Source organism: Nymphaea colorata, chromosome 8 (assembly GCF_008831285.2).
Source record: "Nymphaea colorata isolate Beijing-Zhang1983 chromosome 8, ASM883128v2, whole genome shotgun sequence".
In the NCBI taxonomy this organism is placed as follows: Eukaryota; Viridiplantae; Streptophyta; class Magnoliopsida; order Nymphaeales; family Nymphaeaceae; genus Nymphaea; species Nymphaea colorata.
In genome coordinates, this window is record NC_045145.1 from 10,717,302 (window position 1) to 10,744,856 (window position 27,555).

The window sequence follows — 27,555 nt, forward strand, 5'->3', positions numbered from 1 at the left end:
AGATTGGCTCAACCTTAACTGTAGTTCAAGTCAAACTTTATAAGGCGAGTTTGAGCTTGGAAAATGAAATCCGAGCTCTAGCTTGGCTCATTTAAACTCATGTCACTTGAAGAAAATGATAACTAATAGAAAGGGTGATAAAATTCATTAACAAATTATCGAAATGCCTTTAATAATTGGTAAACAAGGAAACATGAGTCGAATGGGGTTTAAACGAGTTGAGTTGGAATAACTCGAAAATGACTTAGTTTATAACTCGAGTTTTAAATTAAGTTGGAGCTCGACTGGTTTATGGTGGGGTTGTGGTAATTGGACGCCTCCAAGCACGTGGAGTTGCGGGAGGAAACCCCAGTGACGTCCTTTGTTCGGGAAACGAACATATGGCTGCATGGAAGCATCTAACGCGACCCAAAAAGCTTTCCGGAACAACCACCGAATATTCGGCCTCTCGTTAACCACTCAGACTCCCGCGTACTTCCTTGGTCCCGTGTCCATCTTCATACGGAGTGCGCGAAAATCGAGCTACGCGTTCTCTCTCTCTCTCTCTCTCTCTCTCTCTCTCTCTCTCTGGTTCGTCGAGGCAACAAATATTAGGTTCCTCAATAATGGGGCACAATGGTATTTCTCTAATCATTATCTGTTTGTGGAGGTCCTTGTTTCTCCTTTTAATTCATTAGGGTTCTGTGTCATGTCTAGTTGAATTAGTTTTGACTTGTTTTGCCCTATGCATGAACCCAAAAAGATGTTGTCGGAACGTACCTGATTGTGGCGATTGAAGCGGCGAAAGGAGCTGGAGATGTAAGAGATTCTTTCCCCCCCTTGCAAATTGGTAAAGTTGGTGCTTGGCAGTGTTCTGGTTGGAGTTCTAATTTTGATTGGTTGGTGATATTTAGGTGATCCGTAAAGGATTTTACCAATCAAAACATGTAGAGCATAAAGGCCAGGTAATTATTTTAGGAGTGCATTGTGGTACCTAAGCTATTTGGGTTGTTTTTATTCTGGTTGTTATATGTTTGTTGCGCTCCTTAGGTTGTGATTCTTTTATGCATTCAAGTTCTGTGAAAGTGAAAACGAACTATTTTCCCTCAATATGGAGATTACTGTGAGCAATGGTTTTTCCCCTAAACTACTGGGTTCTGTTCCGTATTAATCGTCTACCGCTGGTACTTCTTGCACGTCTTGTTTCTCAGGTGTGGTTTGAATTTTTGGTTTTTCTACTCGTGTCCTTTTATTGGTCCTGTTTTTGTTCTCGTCCTTTTATTGGTCTTGATTTGCTTGTGGGTCTTTCTAGAATCAGATGTGGAATTCGATGAGGGCAACTAATGTTTGTGTGTGTGTGTGTGTGTATGAACACCTTCTAGGCGTAACCCAAATACTATTTTTTTTTTTTTACACAGTTTGGCATGGTGATACTAATTAATTAGTCCATTGGACAATGATTGAAAGCTTCCCTTCTGTTCAAGTTTGTGAACGGCACTTGTCATTCTTTTGCAATGAAAATTGTTCCTCTACATTATGCCAAAGAATATCGATTGTTGAAAACGTTGATTCCCCCATGAAGGTGGTATCAGTAGTTTAAATGTTGACTGATAATATGTACATGACTTGGTTCCCGTATAGGAATTCAATTTAGTCTGTGTTTGCTTTTGTGGCAACCAATTCCTGGTAACCGAGACTGCTTTATTTCATTAGTGTATTTGAATGTCAGTTAAATTTATTTCTCTTATTGGAGATCATTGCATGTGCAATACTTTTGTTCAATGTCTGGATAATTTAGTCTAATCTAGTAACGCTTTAATCTTTATAGGGAATACCATATTAGCTTGTTTTTGTTGCGTTTGATGCTTGCTAAACATTTGGCTTTTGTATGCTTGGACTATTTACACTGATGTGTTTTTCTTTACATTCCTTTTAATGTCCCATCTTTTCTCGATTTGTTTCCTTTCTCCACTTTTCTTTTCATCTGTTTTCTTTGTTTGATCCCTGGGGAGCACAAATCCACCTATGCTTTGGCTTTTACGCCAGACCACAAACACTGTATTCAAGCTGGAGATGCCTCCTTAACTTTTGAAAATTTAGCTGATTACCAGGCCATATGTGTATACGTTTCCTTTTCCCATTCTTTCAGTGACTCCTTTTTTTCTTTTTTTTATCCCATTGAAGGTTGATCTGGTTACCGAGACTGATAAGGCCTGTGAAGAGCTTATATTCAATCATCTCAAAAAGCATTTTTCTGACCATAAGGTATTATATGTGGGTAAATTTCCACTGGATAGGGAATGGAGAGAGCTGTTACTGAACCGTCATTATCATGATGACCATTTCTATTTTCAAAGTTTATAGGAGAAGAAACTTCTGCATCACTTGGAACTGTAGAACTGACTGATGATCCTACTTGGATAGTTGATCCTCTTGATGGAACAACCAATTTTGTTCATGGGTATGGACTGGTTCCGTTTTCTTGTGTTCTTTACATTTAGAATATTTTCTTGCAAGATTTCAATGGACTACACACTCAAAGTCTGCAAAGTGCTTGATGCTTATCTTAATGATGGGTGTTTTTCAGGTTCCCTTTTGTTTGTGTTTCAATTGGCCTTACAATCGGAAAAATTCCTACTGTTGGTGTTATATACAACCCAATAATCAATGAGGTAAGCATATGTATGCTTGTGATGTTTATATTTTTATGTGCTTAATTATCAAGCATTCCAGGCAATAGAAACTGTTGACGGATCTTGGTGTTTGGGTTCGGGTCTGGACCCGATCCAGTATGTCCTAATTAGGGCATACTTATATCATTGTAAACCCTAATCTAAAGTTTTAATGAAATCTTAAAAGAGAGAGAGTCTGGTCGCTAGTGGGCGCCAGTTCCTCCTCGTTCGTGGTTTTTTTCTTCAAGCTGAGGGTTTTTCCACGTTACATCATGTTAATCGTATTCCTTTATTCTTGATCTTCGTGTTTCTACATGGTATCAGAGCCGTGAAGTTCCGGCGTGTCTGATTCGCGTTTTGTTTCTGTTGTGGTCGTGTGAGAGGAGGACTCGTGCCGGCACTGTTCATTGACCATCGCCCGACGCCGTGCCGTTAGTGTTTGCTGCCCGATGGGGACGCGGTCATCGCCCGACGCTGTTGGTGTTCAGGCATCTATTCCAACAACTCACTCGGCGCCGTTGGAGTTCCGGCGTCTTTTCTAGCGCCTCACTCGACGCCGTTGGAGCTCCGGCGACGCCTCGACGCCCTCTGGAGTTCTTTCCGGAGACTCTGTTTCTGCCCTGCTTGCCGCTGTGAAGCTCCGGTGGACCTCGACGAAGGCTGTTGTGCCCGACGGTGCATCTTCTGGCTGCATCGCCTGAGAACGTTGCCGCCGCCGCCCCCAGCGTCTCCAACTGCGTCGCCCGTTGTTACTCCATCGCCTGGTGGAGTCCCTGCGTCGCCCGGTGGAGTCCCAGCGTCACCAGCTGTTGCCGCCCTGCCGCTGCCTAGCCTCTGCCGCCCTGCTTCTGACGCTCCGCCCTGCTGCCTCAGCGTCGCCCGACGCTCCTTGTCGCCCTGTTGCCTCAACGTCGCCCGACGCTCCCTGTCCGTTGCTTCTTGCCCCCCCTTCACCGTCTGCCTTGCCTGCTGCCTTGCCTTGCCTGCTTCATCGTCTGCCGTTGTGCCTTGCCTTGCCTACTTCATCGTCTGCCGCTGCTCGCTGCTACTGTTCCTTTTCTGCTCTCTTTATAGCGCTGGTCTGTGATTATGGCAGCGTCTTCCTCGTCCACCGTCAACACTGATCAATCTGAAATTGGGTCTTATAGACCTGAGAATGTTCCCGTTCAAGTCACAACTATTCGCCTTACCAAGGAGAACTATGTCTCGTGGTCGGCTGCTATGACTATGGGGATTGCAGGCCGCGGTCGGATTGCCTATATCAATGGAAGAAAACCTGAACTGGCAGAGACAAGTGGTGTGTGGGACACTTGGTTTCTTGAGGATAATCAAGTAAAAACTTGGATTGTCAACTCTGTTTCAGCTGATATCCAACCCCTTATTCTTCGAAAGAAGACTGCGAGAGACATGTGGGTGATTTTGGAGCAAATGTATGGCCAGAAGAAAACAACTATCCGGACTTACCAACTCATGAAGACTGTCTATGGAATTCGTCAAAGGAACTTATCTGTTGCAGATTATTATGGGGCTTTGAAAGCCAAGTGGGAGGTTCTTGATTATTATTATGACATTAAGTGGCATTGTCCTTATGATCAGGCACTTCATGTTGCTAAAGAGTGGGAAAATAGGGTGTTCCTCTTATTAGCTGGTTTAAATGATGAGTTTGAAGGTGTTAGAAGCCAGATTCTGAATTCAGGAGAAGTGTCGAGTATTGAGGATGTGTATTCTCGTGTTGAAGCTGAAGAACAGAGGAGGCTGGTTACTGCTGGGGGAAAGAGAAATCTCATGTCATATAATGAGAGATCTGCTCTTGTTAGTCGGGGTCCTGGACGCACCACTAGATCTCTTCGTAGATGTACTCATTGCAAGAAGAATGGTCATACTGTGGATTTTTGTTGGGGTCTTCATCCCGAGAAAAAGGGTAACAAAGGGAAATCATCTAATGGGAAGCCGACTGTCTCTGAGGAGACAAAATCTAGTGGAGGAAAGATCTCCATTTCTGCTGAACAACTTCGGGAACTGAGGGCTTATTTGGGTCGGATCGATGTCAATCAGGTTGAGGCATCAGATGAGATAAAGGCTAGTCATGCTCTTGCCATTGTAGGGATAAAGGTAACTCTTGTGTAGGGGAATGGATTGTGGACAGTGGTGCTACTCACCACATGACGGGTAACCCTAAATTGTTTCATGAGTATAAGTTGTCTTCTGGAAGGGAACGTGCATCTCTTGCAGATGGTTCCTCTACATCTGTGGCCAGAGAAGGGAGTTTGTCCTTGTTGGACAAATTTCATGTGCGAAGAGCATTACATGTCTCTCAGTTTCCCTTAAATCTCTTGTCAGTCAGTAAACTTACTAAAGAGTTGAATTGTGAACTCATCTTTTCTGCAACTCGTTGTATTTTGCAGGACTTGGCGACAGGGAAGAGGATTGAGATTGGTTTGGCGTCTGATGACTTATATCGTCTTCCCATACGCGTGGCCACGGCTCTTGTGACAGCGATCAGCATGACAGAAAAGCACAGAGAAGATTGTCTTCAGTCCTTCTTGTATTGGCATGAACGCCTTGGGCATTTACCTTTTGGGATTTTGAAACAGTTGTTTCCCGATTTGTGTTCCACTCTGAATTTGTCGTTGATTTCTTGTGATGTATGTCAGTTTGCCAAACATGTGAGGGCTTCGTACCCTATTTCTACTAGTCGTGTTAATGAAGCTTTTTCCTTGGTTCACTCTGATGTGTGGGGGCCTTCGGGAATTCATACCCGTCAAAGTTTTCAATATTTTATAACTTTTATTGATGACTTCTCTCGGACCACCTTTGTGTACTTGTTAAAGGATCGAAGTGAGGTACCTCATATCATAGAAACCTTCATTCTACTTGTGCAAACTCAATATGGTGGAACGGTTAAACCTTTCGGTCGGATAATGCCCGTGAGTATATGTGTCAGCCAGTTGAGGAGTTCTTTCGAAAAAAGGGGATTGTTCACGAGACGTCCTGTAGTTATACTCCCCCACAAAACGGGGTGGCTGAGAGAAAGAATCGCCAGCTCCTTAATGTCACCAGAGCCCTTTTATTTCAGAGGAATCTTCCAAAGCACTATTGGGGTGATGCAGTTCTCACTAGTGTGTATCTCATCAACCGCATGCCCAGTTGTGTGTTGAATGGTCGGACTCCCCATTCTTTAATTTCGAGAAGTCGTCAACCTTTTCTCCTCCCTCCTCGTGTTTTTGGCTGGGTGTGTTTTATTCATGATCACAGTCCCAATGTCAAGAAACTTGATCCCCGGTCTATTAAGGGTGTGTTTGTTGGGTATTCTCCTACTCAGAAAGGGTATAAGTGTTTTGATCCTACCACTGGTCGAGTTTATGTTACACGGGATGTTACCTTCTTGGAACATGCCTCTTACTTTTGTGAGAATCCTCTTCAGGGGGAGAAGTTTGTGGTTAGGGAAGAGTATTCTCAAAGTCAGGAGATTCAATTTACAGAATTTTTAGACTATAAGAAAGGAGAACCTCTCACAGTTGTTGATGTACCTGAGAAGGAGGAAGGATGTGACACTGGAACTGAGAAGGAAGGTCATCGTTTGTTTGGACAGGTCTACTCTAGACGAGGTGCTCGGACAGAGGAGGTGACTTGTGGTGCGAGATCTACTTTCAATCCCAATGCCATTCCTTCCCTGGATGAACCAAGTCCTACCTTGAAGATTCAAGATGGGGTTGAAAAGAAAAATGAAGATCTTCCCATTGCCCTGAGGAAAGGTGTCAGGTCATGCACTCAACACCCGATTGGTAATTTTGTATCTTATTTTAGACTTAGCAAAGATTACAAGTGTTTTGTATCTTCTCTTTCTTTGGCTGTGATTTCCAGGACCGTTGCTGAAGCTCAAAGTGATTCCAAGTGGGCGGATGCTATGAAAGAAGAAATGGAAGCCTTGAGAAGAAACATGTCATGGGAAGTTGTGGAGATTCCTGAGGCAGCTCACTTGGTTGGATCCAAGTGGGTGTATACCATTAAGTACAAACCCGATGGAAGTGTTGAAAGATACAAAGCTCGTCTTGTGGCCAAGGGGTTTAGTAAAAAATATGAGATTGATTATTTAGAGACTTTTGCTCCAGTTGCAAAAATGAAGACAGTTAGAGTTGTTATGTCTCAATGAGTGGAGGATGTACCAACTCGATGTTAAGAATGCTTTTCTCAATGGTGATCTCGAAGAAGAAGTGTATATGCATATGCCCCCAGGATATGAAGAATCAGAGAATTGCTGTAAGCTAAAAAAGGCTTTATATGGCCTCAAGCAGTCGCCTAGAGCATGGTTCGAACGACTCCGACGAGTGATGCAACATCATGGGTACAATCAAAGGAATGGAGACCACACTCTATTTGTGAAGAAAAAGGAGGGCAGAGTCACACTTTTACTTGTATATGTTGATGACATGATTGTCACGGATGATGATGAGGAGATCTTCAAGTTAAAAGTGTTACTGGCTACTGAATTTGATCTCAAGGATCTTGGCAAACTGAAGTATTTTCTTGGTATTGAGATTGCTAGATCTAGTATTGGCCTTGTACTAAACCAAAGGAAATATACATTAGATCTATTGGAGGAGACTGGTAAACTGAGATGTAGACCCGCTTCTACCCCACTTGATACTGGACACAAGCTAAGCCTTAAAGATGGAGAGCTGCTCTGTGAAGAAGTTAAGGGAAGATATCAACGTCTGGTTGGAAAGTTGATTTATCTTACCCTTACAAGACCAGATATTACGTTTGCGGTGAATGTACTGAGTCAGTTCATGCATGCATCTACTGATATACACCTGAAGGCTGTGGACAAAATATTGTGCTATTTGAAGAGAAATCCTGGCAAGGGACTCTTGTATGTGAAACAAGAGAATGTAGAGATTGAGGGATACTCCGATGCAGACTGGGCAGGTTGTGCTGATACCAGACGGTCTACCACAGGATATTGTGTCTACTTGGGAGGAAATCTTGTTGTCTGGAGGAGCAAGAGGCAGGATGTGTGTTCTCGATCTAGTGCAGAGGCAGAGTATAGAGCCATTGCTATGGGAGTGTCAGAGTTGCTATGGCTGAAAATATTGCTGACTGATATCGGAATAAAGGTTGAAGGGCCAATGAAGATGTATTGTGACAACAAGTCTGCAATCAACTTAGCCAATAACCCTGTTCTACACGACAGAACAAAGCATGTTGAGATTGATCATCACTTCATTGCTAAAGAGTTAATTTTACCTTACATGAAGTCTGAAGACCAAACCGCTGATATTCTGACGAAAGCTCTATCTTCAACTTCATTCGAGAGAAATGTATCCAAGTTGGGCATGTTTGATATGTATGCCCAACTTGAGGGGGAGTGTTGACGGATCTTGGTGTTTGGGTCCGGGTCTGGACCCGATCTAGTATGTCCTAATTAGGGCATACTTATATCATTGGAAACCCTAATCTAAAGTTTTAATGAAATCTTAAGAGAGAGAGAGTCTGGTCGCTAGTGGGCGCCAGTTCCTCCTCGTTCGTGGTTTTTTTCCTCAAGCTGAGGGTTTTTCCACGTTACATCATGTTCATCGTATTCCTTTATTCTTGGTCTTCGTGTTTCTACAGAAACTTAAAATTTTTTTGATGGTACTTTGATGTAGATTGTAGTTCCTATTAGTGAAGCTGTTATCCGTATCGTACGATACGTATCATATATGTTAAAGAAACCTATATGATACGTATTCGATATGCGATACGCGTGCGTATCGTGCGATACGGGCGCTGTATCGCACGATACGGGGTGATACACCCCCGTATCGTACAATACAGGTTAAAACACAATTTTTTTTATTTTTTAAAGTTTAAACACTCCTCCCTCTCTCTCTTTTTGTATTTAAAGACTTCAAGAGATGTATGAGGGAGAGATTTTGCACATTTTTATAAAAAATAACCAAGGATTCATCGATTTGGGAGATATTATTGTTAAATCATGAAAGATGATAGCTATATATTTTGAACTTATAAAATTGTGGTGTAATCTAAGTCCTAAAACTCCAAGTCCTAAGACTCTAAGTCTTAAGATTCTATAAAATTTTCAAGTTTAAAATTGTGATGAATGATTATTATGTTATTTTGAATATTTAATTTCTTATTTTTGAATGTGTTGTTGATACACATGAATGTTCCTTATGTATGATGATCTTTTTTATATTTGAATACATTTTTCTTGATTTCTGATTTTTTGTTCATTTTTTCAGATTTTTAATAATTTTTCTCTATTTTTTCTGATTTTTAAATATTTTTTAAAATTAAAAAATTAATTTTACGATTACGATACGTTACGATACGGCGTATAGGTCGGCCCGACCGATACGCGATATGCTACGCCTTTTATAACATTGAGTGAAGGTATTCTCTTTTAACATTTGTGACTTTTGAAAATAGAATAAAATCCTTTTCATTCCTGAAGATACTTTAGGGAATGATATGAATAGTCATGACTGAACTACAGAGAGAGTGGCAGTTGGTCCCCATAAGAAAACATTGACACATATAAATATAAAATTGTGGACATTCATGCAGGTTTAGACACTGGTGCCAAACATTTAAGAAACTTGGGTGCAGTGACAAGGCCGTACACATACATATATATTATACATATAAACACACACACACACACAGAGAGAGAGAGAGAGAGAGAGAGAGAGAGAGAGAGAGAGAGAGAGAGAGAGAGAGAGAGAGCAACAATAAGATCTGCAGCAACCAAGCACATATATTCATAGTTTATATTTATAAAATATAAAATCATTATACAAAAAATAACACATTATACTAAAAAATTCAAAAAATCAATCGGCCATGTCCAAGCCGTGTCCCATATCCACATTCGTGTCCAACACAATTGAAATGGGTATGATGCCCTTTTAGGAGTGTCAGTGTGATGAAGGCTAAAACTCTTTAAGTGTTTAGTTCTAAAATGTAAATCTGCAAGATAAAAGTTCTTGACTAATCAGCACAAGAAGTATAAATTCTTCATGTAAATCCTTCTGTTCCACTAGATTCTCCTTGACGTTGGTGGTGGTGATCTTGGTGTAAACTTGTAGTATATTCAGATGTATATGTTCAACACTCACAGCACCAATAAAGAATGAAGCTCTTGGTGTGCTCTAAGGCACACAACAGAAGAAGTAATCCTTATTGAATTCTTATCAATACCGAAAGATAGAAATAAAATCTCTAGAAGAGAGAGATTAAGAAAATCTACAATGCGTTTATAGAGAATTTTGAATGAGCTAGCTATTGACTCCATGCTACACAAAGTTGCAGCAGAAAACAGAAAAATAAAAATGATACTACAGAAAAAAATTACAAAATAAACCTATATATGTTATATATTTATTCACAAACATATGTATATATGTATATACATATGCTGATGAATAAGTGCAGAACATATTTACATGTAAGTCTAACAGTTGGTGGTGCCTCATCCTCATCTTCATAACTGAAGATGCTATTCAATTGTGTAAAAATCAACATTATCTTTAAGATTGGGACTACTAGATTTGGATTGTCTACTACAACCCTGTCCATGAAATGACTTCCTCTCAAACAAACATATGAGGGCAATCTCGTATGACATGGCATGGCAAATTAAACCATGGACAAACACGTTCTAGTTGGTCAACTGGGTGCAACTTAAATGTATCAAGTGAACCATGTATACATCAATTTCACAAGGAAAATTTTACAATATTTTTTAAAACTCACATAATTGATAAATTTATGCTCAATATCACAGTATTCAAAGGCATTGCTGAATCTAAGTTAAGGACTAACAAGAACTACTCCAATGTATGGGCACACTGTATGCACACTTACACATCAAAATTATATGAAACTCTCCAACTTATAATCACCATGCCGGGTCATTGGAAGCTATCGTACGATACGTATCGTATAGGTTTAGTACGATATGCTTACGATACATGATACACTCGTGTATCGTAAGCGTATCGCCCGCATTGTATGATATAGGTGATACACCCTCGTATCGTACGATACGGGTGATATCGTATGATATGGGGAAAAAGACAAAAAAGGGGTCCAGTGGCCCATTTAAACACTCATCCCTCTCTCTCTTGTGTTTAATGACTCCAAGAGATGTGGGAGGGACAGATTTTGCCCATTTTCATCAAAAATCACTGAGGATTCATTGATTTTGACAGATATTACCATGGAATAGTGAAAGATGATAACTATATGTTTTGAACTTATGAAATTGTGATGTAATATAAGTCCTAAGACTCTAAGTCCTAAGATTCTATAAAATTTTCAAGTTTAAAATTGTGATGGATGTCTATTATGCTCTGATTTCTTATTTTTGAATGTGTTGTTGATACACATGAATGTTCTTTATGTATGATGATCTTTTTTATATTTGAATACATTTTTCTTGATTTCTGTTTTTTTGTTTATTTTTTCAGATTTTTTATGATTTTTCTCTACTTTCTCTAATTTTTTAATATTTTTTAAATTAAAAAATTCATTTTACGATACGCTATGCTATACGATACACCTTTTACAACATTGATTGGAAGACATTATTCCTCAAGGAAAAGGCAGTCTACAAAGGCCCCCAAACAAGAAGTGAGAGAAATCGAGCTCCAATGCACAAAATTGGCCACAAATGTGTTGGCTTCACTTTGAACACACGAGCTACCTCTCTCATACAACTCATAAGAATGTGTAAAACCCACACGAGCTATAGCCTTTGTAAAGTCTCAGCCTCCTTTTTTTTTTACAAGAATGCACTCCACATCACATGGTACAGTAAGCACTGAAACTGGTTGGTTGACCTGACCCGCCTATCTGTTAAAATGTGTATTTTCATTGTTTATATGTATTCTTTTGTATTTTTGTGAGAATGTATATATTGTATTTATATATATTTTTATTTATTGTTAGGTGTACTTGTTATTTTTTCCTTTTTTTTTCATTTTTGTATTTTGTAATTTTTCGGTTTTTTGTGTGCCTGAACTAACTGTTGACCAGTCTTGAGTGGTTAGGTTAGGTGATTCCCTTCTCCCTCGGCGTATATATTACAAGGGTGCTTTTCCCATTTCTTTGTATGCTTCTTGGAACCTCTTGTAAAGCTATCTTTCTATATATCTTTGAGCTCTTGCCTAGTTCTTGACAGTATTTTTGTGGGTATTGTTAGTGCATGTGAAGCTCTTGGTTTGGGTGTGGCTATTTGTGTAACTCCTTTTTGGTTGTGTGAGAAAGAGTGTTCATGCCGTTGTCTTGACTGAAGAAGATACCATCTACATGGTATCAAAGATTGGCTGGTTCAAGATGTGATTTTTGTTTATCACCTCATGAACTATGTATTGCAATTCACATCATCTTGAAAGTTTGAATCAACAAGTTCATCACTTCTTGAACATGATCATCTGAGCTTCTGATGATGACAATGTCATCAACATATGTGAGTAACCAGGTAGCATAGTGAACCCCAGTTTTATCAAATGAAAAGGCAATCTTGAGGACTAACCCTAAGTTGGAGAGGGTTTAGTAGTGTGCGTGAGAGTTAGTGTCTTATTAATAGCTGAAAGACTATCAACTTGTATCAGAGCATGGCGACCCTGACGGCGTTGGAGGGCATGCGAAAATAGGCTGAGGTTGATCATAGAGTGATGTCCGGTAGGATGGAGTTGATGGAGAAGAACGTAGGACAGCTGGACCAGCAGCTGTCCGACGTCACACAAAGGATGCAGATGCTGGTAGCAGAGAATCAAACCATGACTGCTTTGCTGAGGGAGCTGGTGACCCAAACGTTAGCAAGCAATGGGTCAGAGAATGCCCACAGAAGTCGCGAGACCTCCATGGGAGAGGTCAACACCTGCGCACCCCGGGGACGTAGTCTCCCACAGGAAATCTAGGTATACCTCCAAAAAATCGACATTTTGGTGAAGGAATGGGCTACACCAAGTTGCCCAGGGTTGATTTCCCAAAGTTTGTGGGCGAAGACAAGGCTGAGAAATTTTTCGATAGCCAGAATGTTGCTGATGATCAAAGAGTAGGGTTGGCTGCGATTGTCCAGGTGTCTCCAGCCCTTCTAGTAAAAACGGATGGTACATGGCATTTTTGTTTTACATTACGTTACAGGACATTGAATGCTATAACGGTTAAGAACAATTACCCCATTCCTATGGTAGAGGTGTTGTCCATATTTTTCAATAATCTTTGGAGCCACACAATTTTTATTGTTGTAGATGCCATGGTTTGACATTCAACTTCAGTTGATGATAGAGACACCTTGTTCTGTTTCTTGCATCGCCAAGAAATTAACAAATTACCTAAAAACACACAAAAACCAGTGGTGAAATGCCTATTATTGAGATTTCCACTCCAATCAACATTTGTATAAGCAATTAATTCTAATTTAGAAGAGGAAGATAAGAAAAGCCCTTTGTTGATTGTATTCTTGACATAATGCACAATTCTTATTGCCACCCCTATATGTACTGAAGTAGGCCTTTGTTGGAATTGGTATAACATAAACCGCAGGAGGGATATCTAGTCTGGTGATAGAGAGATAAGAGAGAACATCAACAATTTGTCGAAATGGAGTGGGGTTCTCTAGTATCTCTTCATCATCAATCTTTATTTTTACTTTAGAGCTTCTGAAGTGTCTACAATTTTGTCATCTGACATCTCTGCTTTGTGAATTATCTCACTAGCAAACTTCATTTGTGAAAGCAAATAGCCTTTTTTGCTATAGGCAACTTCAATTCCAAGAAAAATACGTTAGTCTTCCTAAATCAATCATTTGAAAGTCATTCTTAAGAAATTGTTTTACTTTTATGGTTCCTTTATCATCACTGCCTGTAATTCCCATATCATCAACATATAACAACAATATAATTATGCCTATTGAAGTGTTATTCACAAACATGGCAGTATCTGAATAGCATGATCGGAAATCTTGATCAAACATGACACTGCTAAACTTGTCAAACTAGGCCTTGGGAGCTTGTTTTAAACTATAAGGAGCTTTCTTAAGTCGTAAAACTTTATCTTGAGGCAAGTCAAGTCCAGGAGGGACACTAATGAAAACTTCTTCATTTAAATTGCCATGTAGAAAAACATTTTTAATGTCCATTTGAAAAATAGACCATTGTTTAATAGAAGCAACTACAATATGAGTTCCAACAGAGGTCATACGAGCAACTTGATCCTGATCATTAGAATCATCGATATGTTTCAAGATTTTCGTAGGCATTCTATTAATCAAGTAAGTTGATGTTAAAACAGCTTTAGCCCAAAAATTTTTAGGAACATTTCTGGATAAAAGAAGTGCTCTTGCCACCATGGCCTGTACCATGTTCCATCGTGCCACCAAAAGAACTATGGCCACACCCTCTTGATATCACAAGTGCAGAAACTGTTTGTCATGTGTAGGCTGAGAAAGAGTGATTGCAAGACGACTCAGCCTATTATATGTGTCTGCTAAGTCTGGAAGATCACTGCTTGTGAGGATTTGAGACTTTGCCACAGAGTACTCTGAAGATAACCCAGATAGAAACTTTGCTATCATGCCAGTTTCAAAATGAGATGCATAGCAGTGCTTGCAAGGTGGGCGAAGAGCTTTTAACCGTCCATATGCAGCAGCCAATGTAGCAAAATATTGTGATAGGTCTTGATCACCTTGCTGTGTATTACAAAGCTCCTCTTTCAATTGTAAAATCTTAATAACATTAGTAACATGAGAATGTGTCTTCTTTAAGAAAGACCACATATCTTACCTTTGGTGTAGTATGCAATTGTTGGAGCGATACGAGACTCTACACTGTTCATGATCCATGACATTACAATGTTATTATCTTCATCCCAAGCAGCATATTTCCCCTTTTTCTCAAGAGGTTCATCTTCTTCAAGAATATGTTTCTTCCTATAACCAGCCGCAGACATCATAAATACCCTCAACCAAATTTCATAATTTGAACCATCAAGTTTGATTGTGGTTTCATAAGAGAAAGAGTTACCAGTCATCTTGTATTCATTAGACCCTTCTGACCTACTACTGTCAGCCATAGTAGAAAAAACATTAATAGAACACAGAGATCACAACCAAAAGACGTGCAGCAGGATGAACACAACCAGAGAATAGCAGACTAGTTTCAGACGTAGATAACTACTTTCAGATGTAGATATCAGTCTGCAATTTCAGATATAGATAGTAGGCAGCAAACATGCACAGGTTTGACAGCTCCACTGAACTTCAACTATGTTAAAAAAAAAAACTGTACCCTGTCTACACCACTTGACTTCAACGATGCTGTCCCTCCATAAAAACTGAAACCTGTCTACACTACTTGACTTCAACAATGCTGGTCCTTCATACGATTTCAAAGCTGCCAACAAAACATACCTTTAACTATGAGGATCCACGTGCACTACATGACCAAGCAGATCAGCATGCCCTAGTCAATCAAACGTTCTCTGGCTTGACCTTCTTCCACGGCAGCAACTGAGTCAGATCTGGTACACAACGACATCAGATTTGTTGTTTTTGTTTTTCGGCAACTTAACGTCATTAACAACAATACAATGGTGCTAATCACATCTCTACATGTTAAACGTGATTAGCCCCTTTCCACCAAACAGTTTGATTGTTTCTTTTGTAATCAGTAGGGACTTTAGACGTGAAACCCTAGCTTGAAGGAAGAGATGAGAAAGGAGGGAAGGAGCGTGAAACCCTAGATTGCACAGCCCTAGGTCCGTTGCTCTGATACCATGTTGAATATTGGAGGAAGAAAGGGGCGAGAGAGAGAGAGAGAGAGAGAGAGAGAGAGAGAGAGAGAGAGAGGAAACTTTCTGATCTCTATTCACGTAACCCTAATCTCATATTAAAAGAGATTAGGGTGTGTTAACAAATTTACAAATTCCACTAAAAATAAGATAACAATAAAGTAGACCCATTTCAACTTTCTAATATTTCAGAAAGCCTCTAACCGACTCCTAGAAGTATTTAACAACGATGAAGAAAGGAAGTTTTAACACCATCAAATTTGGGTCTTAGACCAATGACAAACTTATAAAATTTATCACGTTGGATTTGCTTTTCCCTTAAAACAAAATCTTGTGCATCAACCCAATGTGGTTTAAATATGCTTCACTCATCATACAATTGATCTATTTCGGCCACATAGTCTTTAATGGATCTGTCTCCTTGTTGGAGATTGTGAATCTTGAGTTGAATATTATGCATATATGCTACGTCCCTCATAGTGTGAGTTTTCTTTAAGTATTCCCATGCTTCTTGAGCATAATTTAATTTTGAAATTTGCCCACTAGTAGCATTGTCTACACAAGTCAATATCCATGTTATAATTTTGTGATGACCTACCTTCCACTCTTCTCACTTCTCATTATATTCAACCACAACCTTTTCTTTTTCCATTCCATCCAATTCTTTAGCCTTTTCATCAACAACTTTGGTCAGGACTAATTGAGGTTCAATTTTCATCCCATCAACTAGTCCCTAAAGGTTTTTAGTACAGATGAAATGTTCCATACTTCTAGCCCATTGGATATAGTTGATAAAAGTTTAGGAAAGGGAAGAGGGGAAACTTTTTTAATCCATTGAACAAGTTCAACAAAAGTAATCTACTTACAGTTTTAGAATTCCCTTGGAGAGATCTTTTACTTGGACAAATAAAGCTTGCTGGCCACGTGAAGAAAAAATGATCCCAGCAGCAAAAATAATCCATAGCCCCCAAGCGGTGGGAGATAATAATTTAGGTCTCGTATGTTGTGATCGAGTTGTTGAGCTTCACGGAGAAAGATATCCATGAAATCAGCAACAAAAGAATCTTGTGACAATACTAAAGCCACTAAACAGGTGCTTGTACCAGCAGTTTTTCTGGCAAGAAGGCAGGTTCTTAGCTGCAGGAAATAGTAAGTTGTCTTCTCAGCAATTTCACCAAACAGTTGGTGAATTCCTCGGTCACATACAACAAGATCTAATTTCCAAAGTCTTCAAAAGACGAAAAACCAAAAGCCAAAGCAATGACTCTGATACCATGAAAACCAGAGCTGGACTGATACCATGAAAACCAGACTGGACAACTGTTAGAGATGCTTCATTATCATAAACTTGAGGGCACCAGCCTCACCAAGAACTCACACAAGAAAAACCTCAAACTAGAGGTGCACAAACTTGTATTGCTGAATCTTACAGTACAACAGAAAAACAGGTCTCAAAGCCCATGGAAAGCATGTGAATAGTCACCGTTGGACTAGTTCCAACGGCTAGAAATCTAGCCATTGGGACTAGTCAACTCCCAGTCAAAGTCAAAGAGGCCAAAACAAAAAAGAAAGCAGAAAATAAGAAACAAAGAAAATACATAAAGAAAAGGAAAAATTACATAAACCAACCGAGTAAAAGTCACATTTGTTGGCTGAATTTAGTAAGAAGATGGAGAAAATGACACTTGATTTTGTTTGTATTCAACTGTGGGAATATAAACCCTATATCATATATGTATGTGCATATATATGCATATGTATACATATTCTTGATAACCTATGTTTTCTATAGCATTTAGCAATCTCTTAAAACATATATAACCAGCACATAAGAGCTGGTGCTTGTTTCTGTGTTAGTTGTGCTTATATCATTTTTTGGTATTCTATATGTGTGCTTCATCTGATTTTATTGAAGCGATAAATATTGTGTTAATATGTTCTTTGCAGCTCTTTACTGCTGTTCATGGACAAGGAGCTTTTCTCAATGGCAACCCAATAAAAGGTACTTTGTGCTCTTATTACTTGAAGGAATGTCTATTATGAAATTGTTGGATCATGTGATCTTATGCTTAAGTGCTTTTCAATGAAAAGTTTTATATTGTTGTTGTCAACAGCATCCTCTCAGACAGAATTGATCAAGGCACTCCTTGCGACTGAGGTAGGAAACATTATTTTGGCATCTAATTGTACATATACTTAATGCACATCATTGTCATTAGCTTTTTTCCGCAACAGCTTAGGTAGTCTCCCATGTATTCTTGGGTCCATTGATTCCATAGTTGCCATTGACAATGTGTATATCATTTAGTATATTTGTTGTAATTCTTAACTTCAAACTTAGAAGTTCCTTGATTTTTTGTTACCCCTCATTAGTAAGTCTTATCTTCAGGACAGGACGTGTTTTTACCTCCTTTGGGGTAAAGGAGGTTGCTTCATATAAAGTTCGTGGCATTTTATTGCTACATCTCACAAAGTGAGCTTCTTCAGTGATACGTTGTCCTCATGTGTTAGTGTGTATATTTTAACATGGTATCAGTGTAATTGGAGCCAAAACAAGTGAATACAATCCACTGCTCAGCCCTTGTATATGCACAAAAGCTTATACAATAAAAATCAGCTCCAGGTCTCACTCAAGTGGATACAGGCACCTAAAAGTAAAGAATTCTTGTGTAAAGAGAAGCAAAAAATACTTAATGAATCATAGAAAGCAAAGGGGAGTGATTCCCTTGATATATACAGCAAAAGGAGAGTGAACTAGCCATTATGGTAGCTCCAATGTCTAGAGAACTAGCCATTGTTGCTAGACAATGACTAGCTTAGTCTTGGTCAAAATCTAATCTTGACCAGAGCCAAACAAAGACCAAGAATAAATGTAGAAATATAAAAAAAAATTACATCGATAATGACATACATGTATATATGCCACATATATCTAAGTTTTCAAAATCCGAATTTGGACACATGTTGTTTAGTTCCCTACAAAGACTTAATCAGAACTTGCCAGCCCAACTGGTCCAAGTGACTACTGATAAATAATATATATGTAGATGGAAATAATACACAAATATATATATATATATATATATATATATATATATATATATATATCCCACACACGTTTATAGTTAAAAGTTAGTCTATGTGTGTGTGTGTGTGTTTATGCATGTATGTATCAAAAAAGAACTCTTTTTGCTTTGTTCAGTTTTGTTGATGAATTCTGATATAAAGAGAAATAATATCCTTCTTATTGTTCCCAGTTTTAGTAGTTTTTGTTTTTTAATAACTAATTAAAGTTTCGATATCTGTACTGGTCCTAGTCAAAATATTCTTTCTGTGGTAAAAAACTGGTGATTTTCAATTTAAAATACTTTCTATCTAGATTTTTGATCTGTATCAATTGTATATTTATCTTTTAGGCTATCAATTATAGTTACATGAAATGATTCGTATTTATGTGTATTGTGGTTAGAAATCTCTTAGTGCATGGTTATTCGTAATGTTGATCCACAAATATTGGAGTCTTTCATATGTTCATAATTAGGATATTTATATGATAAAAATCATATCTGCAGTGTTTGCGATTCAGACTCTTCGATGAGCCAATTTATAATAAGCCTTTTCTACGAAGAATCAATTGGTCTTTTTCTTCATATGACCCTAGTTTGGGTGAGTTGTTAGTTAATCGTATGTTGCTGATTGACTTATATATTTTGATTTCTATTTCTGTATATATTTGTTTTTATTTCATTAACTTGGACCAGTTGAAACCAGCAAAGTCTGGATTAGGCTTTTATGATATTGAACGACCAGTGGCTAACTTCTGATTTTGACAACCTGGAAGGAAATTAAATCTAGGTGAATAGTTTGTAAGAAGGCAAAATATAGGTATAAACCTATGTTCTTAAAATCTTCTCAGCACTTGTATTACAAGAAACTAATATTTCCTTCACACATTTATCACTCAGACAATAGAGAGGAAAACTGTGCACTAGGGCACTCTTACTTTAACGGTGCTGAAAACAGCTTCAAAGAAGCATCAAATACAAGGGAGCAAGTAGGTCTTATTTACAGGTACAAGAACTAGCTCTTGGGTCCCAACGTCTAGAAAACTAGCCAGTGGGTAGCCCAACGGCTCAAACAGCTAAACTTCCAGCTGAAAAAGGAATGCAAAAAGTAAACAAATGAAGTACAAAGAAAATACAAAAAACGGATAATGAAAATGCTAAAAAAAGGCTAATAAAATACTAGCCAAGGACTGACCTAAGAATGAAAATCCTAACACCCACTTGAGACTTATGGTATGATAATGTAAAGTTTTCAAAAAGAAAAGAGAAATGAGGAGCTCCAGTCCTTTGGGGAACAAATGTGCTGGCTGACATTCTGATCAAACATATGGTAATTCCTCTGTCACACGGGTGCTCCTCCTAAGGAGGAGTACCCACACGGTACGGGTACGGGTACAGCCCTGGGTACGGCAGGGTACTGCGTTGACCGCACCGGGTGCAGACAACGCACCCAAGGTCATTTTTGACCTTTTTTCAGATTCGGTCAAAGTTGACTGAGTCCAAATTTGTTCGATTTTAATGTTAACGATTTTTGCATTTTAACTTTTTAAATCATTTTAACGTTAAAATTTTTGAAACCCTCATTTTAGTGTCCCACTTCCCTCTTTTTTCTTCATTCTTGCTTCGTAGTGTTGGGATTCGTTTTTTGCTTCGCTAGCTCCTTTATCTTGTTATGTAAAAGTTTATGTTGTTCTTTTGTTTGTGCTTATGTTTCTGTACACGCGTGATTTTCCTCGGCCTCAGTTGAGCAGTAATTTGCGACTAAGGAGAATGAGAATCAAGAATGATAAATTTTGGATTATGATTTATGAATATCTTATTGTGTTTGTAATTTTTTGATATATATATGTGCGAATATGTTATTCTATTTGAAATTTTTTGACACATATATGTATATGTGCATGTGTGTGTACGGCCGAACCCCCGCACCCAAGTTTTTTAAAAATGGTTCGTACCCGCACCGGCACCCGTACCCGGGCCCGTACCTATGTGACATAGGGTAATTCAATAGTCTTCTTTAGATATTCCTCTCCCACAAAATGACGGTCCATCTCGATACGGTTTGCCCTCCCATGGGAAGTAATATACCTTGTACTATAAATAGCATTTTTGTTGTTGCAACCAATGTGATTCATAATTTCATATCGTGCGATATGTATCAATAGGTTTTTCAAACGATACGCCTACGATGCACGATACGTTTGTGTGTCATAGGTGTGTCATAGGTGCACCGCCCGTATCGTGTGATATGGGTGCCGCCATATCGTATGAAACATTTGATACACCCCGTATCGTACGATACAAAGAGACTTCTTTTTCCCTCTTTCTAAACATGTCTAAAAGTTGTGAAAGGGGAAGTTTTACTAGTTTTTCTAAAAAAATTGCCCATTTATGTGATAAATTGTCGACTTAGGGAAGAACTCGCTCGTGGAGAAGAAGGTTTGCTCATGGCCCTGTGGGGATGATGAGATCTTGATCGATGGTAATCATGACATCTTATATGTTGTGAACTTTTAATGTAATCTAAAGCACTTTAAAGTTTAAACTTTAAAGTCGTGATGGATGCTTATTATGTGATTATGAATTTCTTACTTCTCATTTATGAATGTGTTGTTAATATATTGTGGCTTATGAATGATGTGATGAGTTTTTTATATAGAACACATTTTTTTTTTGAAATTTTCTTTGTTTTTCCTGATTTTACTGATTTTTCTCTATTTTTTTAATTTTTATGAAGTAAAAAATTAATTTACGATACGTCATGAATTATGATACAGTGTATAGGTTGGCCCAACCGATACACGTTATGATACGCCTTTTACAACATTGGTTCCAACACAGCTTGGATGGTTTCTCAAGTTGGATCCTGACATCTTCAAGTAGATTATTCAACCAAACAATCTCCTTTGTTGTTGAGGTCATAGCATGGTATTCTACTGGGATGGATGGATGGTGGAGAAATCTTTTTGTTGTTCCTTGCATCTCTATGAGATTTCAATGTACCTAAGAACATACAGAATCTAATAGTAGAATGTCGATTAGTGCCATTTATCCTTCTGAAAAGATAGCTTGGATAACCTTTCAATGACTTCTCACTTGTGCTCTTTCTGTTGTTAGGTTGGCACAAAACGTGATCAAGTTACTGTGGATGCCACCACAAATAGGATCAACACGCTGCTCTTTGAGGTGTACCAGTGTTCAAAGCAAATTTCTATTTCAGTGAACTATCTCTTGTTGCAACCTTGTAATTTTCTTCATTTTGTTATGCCAGGTGCAATCTTTGAGAATGAGTGGATCTTGTGCTTTGAATCTATGTGGTGTTGCATGTGGACGGGTTGATATTTTTTATGAACTGGGTTTTGGTGGCCCTTGGTGAGATTCTAAGTTATTTATTATGTATTTTAACCATTTCTCATAATCGACTATAAACTTTCATGTACAGGGATGTCGCTGCTGGGGTTCTCATGGTTCAAGAAGCAGGAGGCCATGTCTTTGATCCGTAAGAATTATATGGTTATTGTAGTTTGATCTTATCATTTTGTCATGATGTTATGATGTCTTCCATAAGACATCGGTTTTAGCATTATCTTTACCTATTGCAGAGTTTGATATTGTCCTATGTTTCTCCTTCAGATCAGGAGATGATTTTAACCTAATGTCTCAGCGGGTTGCTGCGTCAAATGCACATTTGAAGGACCTCCTTGTTGATGTTCTAAAGAAAACTGCATGATTACTTCTCATCACCTTATGTCTCAAAGGTTATTTATTAACTTGTGTCTTGAACAAATTGAGTCGATGTTTCCAAGTCCTTTTTGGTCTCCATCGCAGAAGTTTCTATTTCCATTGTGCATTTTTGCCAGTACATTAGATGTTACATGATGACCATTGGATATTCTATTTCTTTGCTCCGAGTTCTTCTTTGGCATTTCTATTAAATTTTTATCTTTAATATATTCCTGGATATTATACATGTTCAAGCTCATCAACACATTGCAGTTATAGAGTCTAACAGTGAAACACCGATGCCCATCATTTGTGTACTTGATTGACTTGCAAAGCTTCAAAACTAAAATGTAGGACTGTCAAGGCATAATCAGCTTGGTGGACAAATGTAAAGTTGTTCTCTGAAGTTGGACATACAAGTGTTTTGCTCCATAAATGAAAGGAACAAATTTTTGATAATAAGATCGAGGATCTAATTAGGTTAGTAAGTCCTGTCTTGATGGAGTGTGGAAGCTGGATAAGACCGATGAAAACCACTCGAGTGTTGCCCTTGGTTCCATGGCGCTTGGCCCTGGTTTGTCAGTAGGTTGTGTCCTTTCACCATTGCCGGGTGGTTGCTGGGGGTAGAGGTGGTGGGTTTTGAAAGGCCTGATCTGGTCGAAATTTCTAAAAATATATTTACTGACGGCTACTGAAATGCATCATAGTGTGTGCACTCATTCATGATTTGAGTTCGAATTCCACGTTTTGGTCGTTTTAGGCATCAAGATGATGAGGTTTAAGTTGGACTTAAAGAAAAAGTAAATGAGAAACATACTGGTGTTTTTGAGACTTAGATATGTTTTGCAAGAAAATTTGGTTTCATAGCGGCTTCAAAATGAATAATTTAGATCATGGATCAGATCTAGACTCAAACCTGAGTCTCTTATCCAAATGCCAAATTATTGAGAAATTATAGAAATGCCCTTTATAGGTGGTGACAACCTTGTTTTCGGGAGTAGGGAGCATTTTTGGCTTTTTAGAAATCAATGTGCCATAATAGGTTTTTGGCAAATTTTAAATCAAATTCAACGAGTAAAAACCCTGAAGCTAGAACCGTGGGATACATCTAGAACTTGAGAGAATGCTGGTTTCTGGTCGTCTTCTTCCTCAGGTGCTCGAGTTGGTCAAATTACTCCATTCATCGACATTGTTGAATTGGTCGGATGCTTCCGCCCATTTTTCTGCATTGTTTTTTGACATTTTTATTCCTTCCATTTTTTGTCTTCTTTCTTTGCTGATTTTGCATGAATATGAAGGAGAAAGTGGAACTTACTTCTCACCATGAATTGGTCGAGTGCCAGCTGTGGTGGATGACATTCCTTGGTCATGATCACTTCTACTTCTTCCACATTTTGTACCCTTATTGCCGTAATTTCCTAGAACTTTTTGTTGCGCTAAAACGTCAAAAACTAGAGATGAAAACGTATGTACCAGGTCTTCCAACTCTTGGTGATTCTTTTCTTGTAATTTTCTTCGTTGGAAAACTTGTGTAGGTATTCTTCTCACCCTTTTAGTGTCTAGGAGTTTGGGTTCTCAAGTTTAGTTTGTCTAACTTATTGTAGTCTTTATTTTTCTGCAATTTTTTGGGCCGTTTGACAGCAAAGAATTGTGGAATAAGAAAGATGTTTCCAGAAACAAAATTCTGGAAACAGTGGAATGGGAATAAAATGCATATTTCTGCTTGTTTGATACATCTGGATTTACGTCCCTGGAAACAAGTTTCCTTGTTTGTTTAAAAGGCTATTGAAAAAGGGATGGAAATTAGAATGGGCGGACACAAAACCATGTTTTTTGTTCTTTTCTCTCCACTGTTCTCTCGTCGTCACCATGGAACCAGTGGAACCTGACCGGTTGGCGATCGGTGACCAACGATCGGCTACTGGTGATCGACGACAAGCGGCGGGCGACAAGCAAACGAGAAAACCCATCGCAGGTGGGTTTTCTCATTTTGTTTCTTTTCTGTTTTTGATTTTTTTTTTTTTTACATTGGAAAACCGATGGCCAATGCCGGCATCGGAGTAGGGAAACACAGATGAGAAAAACCGACACTGATGCCGAAGAAAATAAAGGCCGACGCCATCCTCTGATCTCTCTATCTCTCTAGTCTCTGGAGATCGTCGAGGGTTTCTACCGTTCGCAGGAAAACAAAATCAGCAGGCAAGTGATACTAGAGAAAATACAGAAGATAGCTCAGACGATAGGGATAGCTTAGACGCCTCAAGTTCTTCCTCAGTCTGCCTCCTTCTTGTGCTTTTCCTTCGCTGTCTTTAAAGTGGCATATGATAGTCGTGGATTGCTCCATGACCAACTATGATTCCAAATACGGGATTTACGATGACAACAACCCCTCACCATAGAAAAATCCACCACCATTTTTTGAAAATCTGCAGAAAAAAATTAGGAGTGATGCGGTACAGGGTTCGGCGTCCTACAAGCCTTAATCCGGGGTAATCAAGATAATGATTGAGTTATGTTTTTCTAATGTATAAATGCCTGCCTATCATGTAACATAAGACCCATCAAAGAGAAAGAAAGCAAACATTATAGGTTTTTGAAAGGAGAGGATTAATTTTGAAAAGAATGATGTCTAGGACTAAATTTTGAAAGAGGGTTTGAAGAAAACCCTAGGTGGATTTTGATAACTATTTCCTCATTAGGTCCATGCATCCTAATCTATATGATGCATGACTTTGGACATTGATTTTGACAATAAGGTTGGTAATAGACTTTCCAGAACGGATTTGATAAAGGCCTTGAAAATCTAGTTTGAAATAGGCTTTCACAAAAGAGTTGAAAATTTCTTTGAAATAGGCTTGAATATGGGAAAGGTGTTCAAGAGTGGACACTGCAAATAGGTTATTTTGAAGAAGGCTTTTGAAATAGAATTGCCGAAAATGGACATTCGAAATAGGGGAAATTGGGAAAGGTTTGGGAAGGATTTTGGAGAGAGTTTGAGAGTGGTTTTGGAAAAGAAATTCTGAAAAATCAAGTGATTTTGGAAGTATTCTGTAAAAGACGGTAATGGATTCAAGATTATTTCCACAACTATATTTTGACCTATTATGTTGATTAAGCACTTGAAAACCTTTTGAAAGAGGCTTTGAAAACTATGAATGGTTTTTTCTAAAGTGTGTGTTAGAAGGCATTAAGGAGACCATGATCTTCTCAATATTTAGGTTTTGACCAACCATATAGATTTGGTTTTAATTTCCTGAAGTGTGTGTGAGTCCATAGTTGAAAATTTTGAAACCAAGTGTTTGAGGATGTATGAACAAATCACAACATACTAAGCACAAAAACAAACTATATGCATATGCTATCTAAACTAAAGCAGTGAAAAGTAAAAATTTCATTATTCTTTTCTTTTCCTTACAATGTACATTGATCTTTGAAAAACAAGGAAAAGAAAATATAGGAAGAAAATAAATGAAAAGCTGCACAAGGAACGAGTAAGGTTAGTCGCCCAAACTATATATAAAATTTGAAATGAACTCAATGACATAAGGTCAACAATGAATGAAACCTTCGCCTTTGCTCATTATATACCTTCAATGCAAACCTGTGAACACCCAAGATTTTTACAAGTCCAAATGGCTATTTTACCCTTTACCATGAAATTTCCAAATTGAATTTCAAAGACCAAATCAAGAACAAAGGGTCATTTATGAGCCAAACAAGCACTTTCCCGAACAAGCACTTTTAGTAAGAAGGCTTTGTTTTGATATGAATGCCATATCAATAGGTGTTCCATCATGCAAATAAGACATATCCTGTCCAGGCAAAATTTTTGAAATGACACCTTTTCTCTCATGTCTTCCAGCTACTTTTGATTTTATGTTTCTATGAGATATATACACAAATCATTTATGGATTATAAATGGAACTCTCCTTTTTTTGGAACCACCTACATCAATAACTCAACCTTCCAAGTTAGAAATTATCAATTTTCCCTTGCAACCTAGTCTTAAAATTGCATAACATTTAAGCAATTAAGTCATTTCTCACCTTTATATGACCCTAGGAGTCACTAGAATTAGCTCATTGGGGTTATCCAAGTTTGAAGTCACCTCTTCTATAGCTCAAATCAGCTCACTAGAACCCAAAACAGTGATATTTAATTGAACCAAGTCAAAACAAGTTCACCTTAATGAAGAAAAATTTTATTTCACTTATTTTGAGTCACCCAACCCAAATTACAGTCACATACAAACTTGTAAATTTGCCACTGGGTTTTTCTCTATCCTGTTTTTAGGAGTTTGAGCAAGTTTTGAGCTCAACCTGGAAGAGTGAGCTTAACTTGAGTTAGGACCATATTTGTCATGTATAAATCAAGCTTCATTTAGTTCGTTTGAATTCGTTCATCCTAGTTGAAGTTCAATTCACCCAGTGCTTTCTCTCTTGTTTTAAGGGTTTGAGCTGAATTTGAGCACAAACTGAAAGAATGGGCTAAAACAGAGCTAAAACCATGTAGAGCTAAAAACGAGCTAAAACCATGTTTATCATGTATAAGTATAACTTCCTTCGGTTTCGTTTGAGTTTATTCATTTCATCACAGTTTGAGTTCAATTCAGTTCTGAGTGCTTTCACTTTCATATTTTGGGGGTTTGAGTTGAATTTGAGCTCAACCCAAAAGATGAGCTAAAACTGAACTAGAACCATGTTTATTATGTATAAATCAAACTTCATTTAGTTCACTTGAGTTATTTTATCCCGGTTTGAGTTCAATTCAGTGTTGAAGGCCGGGGAAATCATTTTTAGTACTTGCTACACTCTGAAAGCTCCTGCAGAGCTCAATTTTTGTATATACATTATACATACCTATACTATACTATACACACACACACACATGTTACGTATGTGTACATTATACAAAGTACGTATATATGTAATGCAAATATGTTATAATATGTTATTTGTTACGTATTAGATAACATTATGTGTGTATAATATATGTGCATATCATGTATACATATATACTATTGTTACAATTTATACTATTATATGACACGTTATATAATGTAATATATATATATATATGGCATATATATATATGCCATATTAATATATTATATATGTTATAGCATATATACACATATATTATAGTATATGTATATATTATATAGATATGTTACGTGCATATAATATATATAAGTTATACATTGCGCATATGTTATAACATATATAATATGTAACATATATTATCCATATATATTTTATGTTATAACATTGTATAATATATATGTAATGTACATATACATTCTAACAATATTACA

At 38.0% G+C, this 27,555-nt stretch overlaps 2 protein-coding genes across 3 annotated transcripts; both read left to right on the top strand.

The window, feature by feature from the left end:
- Positions 1-314: 314 nt before the first annotated feature.
- LOC116259296 (inositol-phosphate phosphatase) lies at positions 315-22,428 on the top strand. Of its 2 annotated transcripts, none has more exons than XM_050079172.1 (12): positions 315-618; positions 743-798; positions 894-944; positions 2,164-2,244; positions 2,337-2,440; positions 2,567-2,651; positions 17,400-17,454; positions 17,567-17,610; positions 21,635-21,703; positions 21,789-21,851; positions 21,960-22,016; positions 22,151-22,428. In XM_050079172.1, the coding sequence occupies exons 1-11, from the start codon at positions 606-608 to the stop codon at positions 22,011-22,013; spliced, it is 675 nt and encodes a 224-aa protein (XP_049935129.1). In that variant the 5' UTR covers positions 315-605; the 3' UTR covers positions 22,014-22,016; positions 22,151-22,428. The 2 variants fall into 2 exon arrangements, with proteins under 2 accessions (XP_049935129.1, XP_031492895.1); XM_031637035.2 differs by having other exon boundaries at positions 319-618; positions 21,789-21,889.
- Positions 2,708-6,480, top strand: LOC126410301 (uncharacterized). The gene is made up of 2 exons (XM_050079171.1): positions 2,708-4,763; positions 5,057-6,480. Exons 1-2 carry the CDS (start codon positions 3,741-3,743, stop codon positions 5,807-5,809), a joined length of 1,776 nt encoding a protein of 591 aa, XP_049935128.1. The 5' UTR covers positions 2,708-3,740; the 3' UTR covers positions 5,810-6,480.
- Positions 22,429-27,555: the final 5,127 nt, after the last annotated feature.

Excerpts from the sequence above, each read along its gene's own strand:
- LOC116259296 (XM_031637035.2), top strand. Across the intron at positions 2,245-2,336 it reads AGCATTTTTCTGACCATAAG|TTTATAGGAGAAGAAACTTC; the intron begins GTATTATATGTG and ends CTATTTTCAAAG. Across the intron at positions 22,017-22,150 it reads GGAGGCCATGTCTTTGATCC|ATCAGGAGATGATTTTAACC; the intron begins GTAAGAATTATA and ends TTTCTCCTTCAG.
- LOC126410301 (XM_050079171.1), top strand. The coding sequence starts at position 3,741 with ATGGCAGCGTCTTCCTCGTCCACCGTCAACACTGATCAATCTGAAATT. Across the intron at positions 4,764-5,056 it reads TTGCCATTGTAGGGATAAAG|GACTTGGCGACAGGGAAGAG; the intron begins GTAACTCTTGTG and ends TGTATTTTGCAG.